Source organism: Acanthamoeba castellanii (assembly GCF_000313135.1).
Source record: "Acanthamoeba castellanii str. Neff unplaced genomic scaffold scf7180000084658, whole genome shotgun sequence".
Lineage (NCBI taxonomy): Eukaryota > Discosea > Longamoebia > Acanthamoebidae > Acanthamoeba > Acanthamoeba castellanii.
Genome location: NW_004457303.1, coordinates 35,414 through 44,157, shown reverse-complemented (window position 1 = coordinate 44,157; position 8,744 = coordinate 35,414). Strand labels below are relative to the sequence as shown.

General features: G+C 56.9%; 8 protein-coding genes across 8 annotated transcripts; 7 read left to right on the top strand and 1 right to left on the bottom strand.

Moving 5' to 3' along the window:
* Positions 1–25: 25 nt before the first annotated feature.
* On the top strand, positions 26–1,780 carry ACA1_346910 (RhoGEF domain containing protein; the record flags this gene model as incomplete). The annotated part of the gene is made up of 5 exons (XM_004334466.1): positions 26–306; positions 405–720; positions 849–1,049; positions 1,130–1,363; positions 1,436–1,780. Coding segments are annotated over 5 exons (1,377 nt in total), but the record flags the coding sequence as incomplete, so codon positions are not given.
* Positions 1,781–1,970: 190 nt separating this feature from the next.
* ACA1_346900 (HEAT repeat domain containing protein) lies at positions 1,971–3,932 on the bottom strand (the record flags this gene model as incomplete). The annotated part of the gene is made up of 9 exons (XM_004334465.1): positions 1,971–2,135; positions 2,199–2,357; positions 2,418–2,528; positions 2,607–2,692; positions 2,766–2,921; positions 2,983–3,061; positions 3,145–3,328; positions 3,381–3,521; positions 3,583–3,932. 9 exons carry the CDS (start codon positions 3,930–3,932, stop codon positions 1,971–1,973), a joined length of 1,431 nt encoding a protein of 476 aa, XP_004334513.1.
* A 196-nt stretch (positions 3,933–4,128) lies between these two features.
* On the top strand, positions 4,129–4,497 carry ACA1_346890 (uncharacterized protein; the record flags this gene model as incomplete). The annotated part of the gene is made up of 3 exons (XM_004334464.1): positions 4,129–4,264; positions 4,325–4,376; positions 4,455–4,497. The coding sequence occupies 3 exons, from the start codon at positions 4,129–4,131 to the stop codon at positions 4,495–4,497; spliced, it is 231 nt and encodes a 76-aa protein (XP_004334512.1).
* Positions 4,498–4,717: 220 nt separating this feature from the next.
* ACA1_346880 (uncharacterized protein) lies at positions 4,718–5,130 on the top strand (the record flags this gene model as incomplete). The annotated part of the gene is made up of 2 exons (XM_004334463.1): positions 4,718–4,774; positions 4,984–5,130. The coding sequence occupies 2 exons, from the start codon at positions 4,718–4,720 to the stop codon at positions 5,128–5,130; spliced, it is 204 nt and encodes a 67-aa protein (XP_004334511.1).
* A 401-nt stretch (positions 5,131–5,531) lies between these two features.
* Positions 5,532–5,929, top strand: ACA1_346870 (uncharacterized protein; the record flags this gene model as incomplete). Its single annotated transcript, XM_004334462.1, has 3 exons — positions 5,532–5,549; positions 5,621–5,789; positions 5,922–5,929. 3 exons carry the CDS (start codon positions 5,532–5,534, stop codon positions 5,927–5,929), a joined length of 195 nt encoding a protein of 64 aa, XP_004334510.1.
* An 800-nt stretch (positions 5,930–6,729) lies between these two features.
* ACA1_346860 (uncharacterized protein) lies at positions 6,730–7,320 on the top strand (the record flags this gene model as incomplete). Its single annotated transcript, XM_004334461.1, has 1 exon — positions 6,730–7,320. One exon carries the CDS (start codon positions 6,730–6,732, stop codon positions 7,318–7,320), a length of 591 nt encoding a protein of 196 aa, XP_004334509.1.
* A 284-nt stretch (positions 7,321–7,604) lies between these two features.
* Positions 7,605–8,072, top strand: ACA1_346850 (uncharacterized protein; the record flags this gene model as incomplete). The annotated part of the gene is made up of 1 exon (XM_004334460.1): positions 7,605–8,072. The coding sequence occupies one exon, from the start codon at positions 7,605–7,607 to the stop codon at positions 8,070–8,072; it is 468 nt and encodes a 155-aa protein (XP_004334508.1).
* A 202-nt stretch (positions 8,073–8,274) lies between these two features.
* Positions 8,275–8,687, top strand: ACA1_346840 (uncharacterized protein; the record flags this gene model as incomplete). The annotated part of the gene is made up of 3 exons (XM_004334459.1): positions 8,275–8,290; positions 8,433–8,626; positions 8,682–8,687. 3 exons carry the CDS (start codon positions 8,275–8,277, stop codon positions 8,685–8,687), a joined length of 216 nt encoding a protein of 71 aa, XP_004334507.1.
* Between the last annotated feature and the right edge of the window lie 57 nt (positions 8,688–8,744).

Here is an 8,744-nt window from a genome sequence, read left to right as displayed (position 1 = left end):
CGACTCGTGCTCCCCTCGCAGCAGCTCGCACGCTGCGGCCACGGTCAAGGAGCGACGCGTGACGAAGCGGGCCACGGTGTCGTTCGAGATGTGCAACCTCGCCGAGGAGCTGGGCCAGCTCGCGGCTGAAGAGGAGGCCGAGGCCAGGTGCCCCGCCACGCCCAAGGGCGCCGGGCACCCGCTTGAAGTCATCCACAAGCAGGGCGGCAAGGGCACCCTCAAGCGCAGCACGTCGTGGACCAACCTGAAGAAGTTCGGGTCTGTGGAGCCGCTGGTCGCCATGGCGAGCATAAGTGGTCCTGCTAGGTAACCAATCCTGCTAACCTGGTTGGTCAGTTATAAGAATTATATTTGGGAGCTGATTGCTGATTGGTTTACCTGCATCGCCGACTGTGATGAAGCAGCTCGGACGCGGTGCCTCTGGGTCGAGGGAGCATGTTCAGCCGTACCGACAGCCCACTGACCAAGCCGACCAGGGAAGATGTGATGGACGTGGGCCAGGACCTGCCCCAGGAGCTGCGACAGAGGAACCGCGTCATCAACGAGATCATCAACACCGAGAGGGACTACGTACACGACCTCGACGTGATGGTGTCGGTCTTCGAGACGCCGATGCTGGAGGAGCACGTCGTCACGAAGGAGGAGATCAGCACGCTCTTCTCCAACGTGAAGCAGTTGATCGAGGTGAACAGGATGCTGCTCGCCGATATGGTGAAGCGAGTGAAGGACACCAACGGCAACGAACTGGGCGACAGCTTCCTCCTTCTCGTACGTTACCCGCCTTCTGCGCCCTAAGAGAAGAAACGTCAGCTAACCGGCAAACAACAAACCAAATCCAAACCAAACAGGGAGACTACCTGAAGATGTACGCCAAGTACTGCGCCAACCATACGGTCGCGGCCGAGCTGGCGCTCAAGCTGGAGAAGGCCCACAGCGCCCGCCTCCGCGCGTTCTTCAGCCGCGCCTACGCGCAGACGAACCGGCTGTCGCTGAGGGACTACCTGATCAAGCCGGTGCAGCGCATCTGCAAGTATCCTCTTCTCCTGAGGGTACGCTTCATTTCATTCTCGGTTCTGGTGAGGCTGATGACGATGATGATGATGCTTACCTTGTCCTTCCCTCCGAGCAGGAGTTGATCAAGTCCACCGAGGCCAGCCATCCGGACTACGTCAAGCTCACCAACGCGCTGGCAAAGATCCAGAGCGTGGTCGCGGCGGTCAACGAGCGGAAGGATCAGGAGGACTGCGTGGAGGCGATGGCTCAGGTCATCCGCAAGCTCAGGAACACAGAGAAGTTCGGCGTGCAGCTGATGGTGCCCGGCCGACAGTACATCCAGGAGGGCACTCTGCTCGAAGCCTCCAAGGTAAGAAAGCAACCCTGACACCGTGCGATGCAATGGCGGAGGCTGACGTACCCGTTTCCTCATCTGCTGCAGGACCGTAACGAGTTCTTCCCGCGGCACTACTTCCTCTTCTCCGACCTGCTTGTCCTGGTTGAGGGGCCTGCCAGCAGCGGCAGCCCGAAGGGGAAGAAGGGATCGCAGTCGAAGCACTTCGAGGTGTTGGAGATGCTGCCGCTCTCCGAGGCGCACGTGAATCTGAGGATGAATGGCATCGACGACGGCAGTAATTCGATCGAGATGGAGAGCTCGAAGGCGACCTACGTGCTCCCGTTCGTCTCCGTCGAGCAGAAGAGGAAGTGGACGCAGAGCCACATCCTCTCCATGGAGCGCTCCACGATTACCCCTTCCAGCCCGCTCCAGCGAAAGCATTCGAGCTGAATCCCCGAGGGATGAGAGGTATGAGTGAGAGAGAGAGAGAGAATGGGGAGGTGATGTAACTTACAATTTTCGTTGGCGATGCTTGCGACACCCTTGAACATAAACGCGAATCAAAAACTTAACCCTATCCCCTTTGCTCCAAGGTGAAGCGTGCGGGTGAAGCAAACACAGCGTTCGATAAGTCACTTCCCTACAGTTCAAGTCCCAGGATCGTCATCGCTTCTTCGGCGCTCATTTCCGCTTGCATTGAAGTGGCAACGTTGTACTGGATGCTCTCCACAATGGTGGGCACAAGTGCCGAGTCCAGGAAGGAGAGCAGGAACTTGGCCTTGCGCTTGAAGCCAAGGAACGCGGCCTAAACGCAGGAGCGCTATGGCTTAGCCATTGCATACGGTAGCCGAAAGCGAGGAGTGCGTACTGTGGGCGGCAGCTCTACGTCGGCATAGGCAAAGAGCTGGTCATCTGGGTTGAGGCTGTATATTGCAGGAGGGATCACCTGCCCTTCAAGCGCTTCAATGACCAGAAGAACGACCGTGTTCGCGACTTCTGGTTGATGAGCCTCCTTCCTGTCGGCGTACTGACACACCGGGTGAGGCTGCATTCGTCAATCAGCAAGCGATTCTGGGGGGAGAGATACCTTTTGAAAGAAGACGTAGATGATCTCCATCATTTGCTGATGTTCTTCAAGCGACATGGAGTCCGCCGACAGAGAGTACGGAGTAACGTACTTATCCGCCAAAGCCAAGAGCTGTTGTACAGGTAGAAGAGGTTTAGCCAGTCGCAAGCGGCACACATAGCTTAAGCTTGAGCTTGAGAGTGCACGCACCAGCTTCTCTGGTTCGGCGTAGCGCGAGTGGTGCAGCATCCGAGCGATGGCAATTGTGGCGATGAGCTGCATCTCTTTAGATGGAGCTGCATATGCATACACTGAGTTGAGCAACTTCTACGAGCAAGCACAGATAAGACATGAAGTTGTAATGCCTACCGGAGAGCAACTCGAGAACAAGCACTGTGAAGCACATCGGAGAAGGCTCGCTCTCTTGATCGTACGAGAACGTGAGCTCGACGTCGTTGAGCGGCGGGTAAAAGAAACAGAGGTCGCATATGATCTTGAGCGCTACGACGCGTAGAGGCTCTAAATCTGCATAAGAGCCGCGTAAGTTCGGGCATTTTCGTGTAACAGGCCCACGCCACCCACCTACCCTTTGATAAAGCGCGTTCAAAGAGCGGGAGGCATCTGGTGGACGACTTCTCCGAAGAGAGGCACAGGCGGCCGATCAGCTGATGATTTAGAGTTTGTTGAGTCGTGTGAGCTTTTCGAGAATGGAACGACGCAGCCACTTGAGACAGTGAATGGGGCTTACCTCTATGGCCTTCCCTCGGATGTCTGTGTGCGGCGATTGAAGACCGTGAACGAGGAGGGTCGTGAGAACGGTGTTGTCCGCCGTGTTGGTCTTCACTCGAGGGAAGTTGGGTCCCAGCAGCGCCAACAGCTTGGCTTCGTCGTGCAGGTGCGCGATCACGAACCCATAGAACACCAATGCTCGCCTGGGGTCCCGATCGTCAGGCAACGTAGGCCTCCAAATACGAAAAGACGTACCTGATGAAGTTGGGGTTGGCCTTAATGATGGCTTGGGCGGTGAATCCAGCATGCTGCTCTGCGCACTGTAGGAAGCCATCTAGCTCGCTCGAGAACTGGAGCTTCAAGGCATGTAGAGCTTGTTCAATCGTTTCGAGCGAACTGCAACGCCACCGTGCAGATCGGTCAGGAGTGCAGCGTTGAAGCACTACAGGAATCGTACCTTGGGGAGTTGAAGATGACCTTGAGAAGTACCGTAATCGCAGCTGAGAACGGCTCGCCTTCGCCTTCTCGTGCTGCCGGGTAGCGTACGGGGTAGCGTACGAGAGTGAGGATTTGTAGCAGGACGTCGAGCACATGGTGGTCCTTGCTCGCGAAGCGCTCCCAAACTTCAGCAACCTCTTCATCGGTTGGTGCAAACGGCAGCAATTCTACAAGGAGATTAGAGGTCGAGGATGCAAACGTAGCAACACTTCCAGCCCGGCCCGTACCTCCTGGGCCATTTCCCAGCGCCTCGCGGCTCTTGAGTGAGACAAGCATCGTAACGATGCGCTTACGGAAGGCTTTCAGCATGACCGATCACTAATGCAGACAACTACGCGCCTGGTGATTTCGGCCCTTCGTCTCCATCTTGTGTTTGCCTGCGTTGCTCTTTTTCTCGTTTTTTCTTTCTGCACTTTTCTTTTCTTCTCAATTACTTAATTAATGGTTGCTGCACTGCGAGCAGACGGCGCACAGACCACAACACCAACGAGACGAAAGGAGCAAGATGGCGGACAAGAGAGCATTGTTTGAGGCAAAGATCAACGAGGCGGGCAAGGGGCCAGGGTTCGAGCGAGTGGACCATGGACCCAACTTTAAGCCCGGCTGGAAGGCCAACGGCAACTCTGGCGGTGGCCACACTGGTACCACCTCGTCCCCCCCCCCTTGCATCAATCAATATCACTGACCATAGCTGTGCACAGCGCACGACGGCAAGTTCAAGAAGCAGACAAAGCGCGTCGAGACCAAGTTTGAGTACCTACTGCCCACCTTTACTTGGCCTTCAGTGAGGTTGATTCATGGACTAATCCGCGTCGTTGATTGACCCCACAGCCAGCCGCCGCCTCCCAAGAAGAGCCTGACCGACTTGCCCTGACGCTCCCGTCTGGTGGTCCACCAGGTTCTCCTTCCTTTTTCTAAAAAAGAGAAGTTGTACAGAAGGCGGAAGGGAATGTGTGAAACCGACCGGTTTTGGCTTGGATAAAGGCCACACGACCCTCTTTTCGGTCCTTGTCTTTGGCGCTATTGCTTGAGAAAACAAGAAAAGAACGTGAGTAAGACTTGTCCCGGTACCCGTCCGGTAAGAGGACCAAGCAATGGGAGCGACCGCGGGCTCCCTGCAACGATCTCGTACGCCCGAGTACTCTGCCCAGGTACTCTCTTCTTCATCACTTCCCTCCAAGAGCATCTCACCCCATCACCAACACAAACCTGTCCTTGGTTGTGTGGCAATTGTTATGGCTGGCGTGAAACCTGGGCAAGAAGATCGAAAAGCAGCAAACGAAACACAAAAAGCGAAAGCGAAAGCCGAACTAAACGAAAGCGAAAGCGAAAGAGGCGGTTCAGCCTCTTCAAGCGCCAGGGAAGCCAGGAACTGAGATTCTCGTCGGCCTGCCGTGCCGGTCCTACCCGACGACGTCAGGGACACGCTACTGACACAGCAGACGACGTCAACCGAGACCGCGTCGCTCCGTGCCCAGTTGCCACGAACAGATCAACCTCGACCTGACCCACAGGCAGACGTGCGCTTGATGACACGCACACGACACACGACAACATGGCACACATAACACCACCGCACACGCACACAGGGACAGGGCGACTAGCCTGGAGGTGTACCTCGAGAAGGCCGAGGAGGAGCGCAGGCAGCAGGAGAAGAGGCCGCTGCGCGTGAGCAACAGAGTGCCCGAGCAGGTGCGCCAGCGGAATCGGGTGATCAACGAGATCACCAGCACTGAGCAGGACTACATCAACGACCTCGAAGTCATGATCGATTCTTCAGGTAACGCAGGTCCCCAATGAGTGCTTGCCCAGTTGCAGTATGTTGTCTTGTTGGTGCTGATGTCTGGCCCCTGTGGCATGCTTGTAGAAATCCGATGCTGGAGGAGGTGGCGAGCAAGGAGGAGGTGGATGGAGCTCCTCCATCGGGTACGCTGAGCCCTCGCCTCAACGTGATCTAAACTCTGACTTGCCAGTATCTAATGTTGTTGTGAGCGTAGGAGCTGCTGAAGAACACCGCGAGCAACCACCCAGACGACGCAAAGATTACCAGTGCGCTCGACAAGATTCAGAAGGTGGTGGCCAGCGTCAACGAGACGAAGCAGTGGGAGGAGGACATGGCCGCCGTGGCCAGGATCAAGAGCCAGATCAAGAACGTCGAGGTGTATTGTGCACTGACATCTATATCTGCCATCATCAAACCCCTCCCCTCACTGATAAGCACTGTGTGCAGAACCTTGGCGTGCAGCCTGGCCGTCAGTACCTTCAAGAAGGCACCCTGCTCGACGCGTCAAAGGTCAGCCCCTTAGCGCGTGTTTGGCGCGAGGCCACGCTGCGCAACAATGTGATCTGTGTATGTTGGCACCTCAGCAGGACCGGCCTGACTTCTTCCCACGGCACTACTTCCTCTTCTCCGACCTTTTGCTACTCACGAACGGACAGCTGTCCCGCCCCCGAAGAGTTCAAAGCGCGCCTACGGCCAAGAAGAGTGGCGGTCCCAGTGGCCAAGCTCGACCTGACCTGTGCGCTGCCCCTGGTGCTCGTGGACGGTCATAATCTTGAGCGGGGACACCATCTACGTGCTGCCCTTCTCGCCGGAGGTGAAGCGCAGGTGGGTCCACGAGCACCTTGCGGCCAAGAGCACTGCGTAACCACCCTCGCAACACCAGCGGAGAAGCATGCGCGAAGGAAGGGTTCTGTCATGAGATGTCAGGAATCGATGGATTACACGGGCCTGGATCTGGGGCCGCCATTGGTGGGAGTAACAGCTGCCAAGCAACACAGCTCGCTCACAGCAACTGGTGGGAACTTAGCGCACTGTTCATGTCCTCCCTGCTACCCCCTACAAAAGCCAACGAGATGAGACAAAGATATATCACACCAGCTACCACCCACAGCCAACTCCACAACTATCCCCACAACCACCCCAGACGAGCTCGTCCCACCACCTTCTCACAACTGCAGTCATCCATACGACTTTCCTGAACCCACGGCCAACTGCTCTCCAACCTTGAGTGCCATCTCGGCTCGACCAGCCGCCACCAACAACCACAACCACAATCACCTGTACCCTCCGAACCCGACAAGCCAGAGGAAACCACATAATCGAATGGCGCTGGAGAGCTCGCGCAGAGTGGCGACAAAGAGGAACGGGAGCCGGTTCAACCTCCCAACGTTCCTGCACAAATCCTCCTCGTTCGACTTGGGACCCGACACCGACTGCGACTACCCCGTTTTCGCCGCGCCTCGGTACACATCTCCTTTGCGCCAGCCCCAGCCGATCATCGAGGAAGAAGAGGACGAGGACGGCTGCTGGCTGCCCGAGTTGGCCGAGCCGGAGGAGGTCAAGCTGTTCAAGAGCCAGGAGGTCATGCTGGCCAAGTGCGCCCAGGTGGTGGTGGAGGAGAGTGGGGAGAAGGAGCGCAGCCGATCGTTCGACGTTGTGGACCTCCTGAGCTCGCCCAGACACAAGCTCGCAGAGGCAGCCCAGCTGCCCAGGAGGCTGTCTCTCACCTACGGCCCCGGCGAACTGAGCAAGGCGCTACAGGCGCTGATGAGCCTCCAAAGCGACGGCGATGTAGACAGCAGCGAGGGCGAGGATTGTGTGAAGAAGGAGAAGAGGAGGTCAAAGAAGGCGCTATCACAATCCAGGCGAAGCTTCCTGTCCCTGCTTCGGCGCAGGGTAGCAAGTCGCGACTAGAGCACCCACTAGGGGTTGTACAATATATCAAAAACACATCTTCTTCTACTTCACGTGGTGTTCCTCTCCAGCTTCTCTTGTTTTGCATCTCGGAAGAAACACCTGGATGCACCCGGTTCTCCTGATTTAGACCTGCACTGTATCTGGGCCTGCCGGTGAACCGTTGCTAGAGAACCTGATTGGTTGGAATTATCTCCGTTTCCAGGCAACGCATGGTGAGCTCCTTGCCTGTGTGCTGTCGAGCTGGTGGCAAAACACCCAACATCCCAAACTAGAAGCACCTGATGGCCACCACCAGCAAGGCACAGTCCTCGGGCGCGGTCCCCACCAGGAGGCCCCGACGCTTCAGCTGGAACTTCGCCCGGCCACCGCCTTCGTTCGACCTCGACCCGTCGGCCTACCAGGACTCGCCCATCTTCATCGCCCCACGCACTCCACCTGCAGAGCCAAAGGTCGGCGACTCGCCCAGTGCCTCGTCCTTATCGCAACCCACGACCTACGAGTCGCCAAGGAGAGTGGCCCTGCGCCGCCGAGCCACGGTGGCCATTGGGGCCGCAGAGCTGCAGGGCCGACTGAGCGACATGAGGCTCGAGTCCATCGCAGAGGAGGAAGGCGAGGCGAGACAAGAGGCCAAGAGGGAAGAGGCCGACGACTTGGACCAGAGCCCCCTGCCGCCCCCACCTGAGAAGAAGAAGGACAATAAGCTGAGCAGGATGTTCCCTCTCCTGCGGAGGCACAACACAAAGGGCTAAGCCGTGCAAACGTATGTTCATAGAGGAATGTCGCGTAGCGACCTAAAGCTGACGTAAGCGGCTGCCGTCGCCTTTGGCACTCGGATAAATCCGGGAGCTGTCTGACCGTTGGCGAATCAGCCACTGGGACAACTGCAGAATGAAAGTGGGGCTAAAAAAATGTTTAAAATTACTAGTTTTTATCAACACCATCTGCAGCATCATGGCTCACAACCAAGGTACCAGGCTTCAACACAAGCAAATCTTACTTGCGTTTTTTAAAAAAAGTTGCTGTTCTTTTGTTCGCCCATGACTTCATCATTTCATTTCATCTCTTCCCCCCCCCCCAATATCTTTCTCTTACTGATGGCGGCGGTGCAGGAACGGCGGTGCCTGGAACGCACTACACGGCGGAGGAGCTGACGGGAACCACTCAGGCGGTGCGTTCGTATGCGGCGTCGGCGCCCCAGGCCGAGAAGGAGAAGAAGTACGGCCAGCAGGAGTGGGGCCTGTTCGAGACCAACTACCAGCGCAACAAGGGCATCACCACCGACGACTCCCTAAAGGAGATCGAGGTCTTCTTCCCCTCTCTCTCTCTCTCTCCCTGTCAGCACCACCACCCAACGCTAGTGCTGACACACTACACTTCCCACTCGCAGGACTTCTCGAAGCACGGAGTCGTGCCTGGTGGTG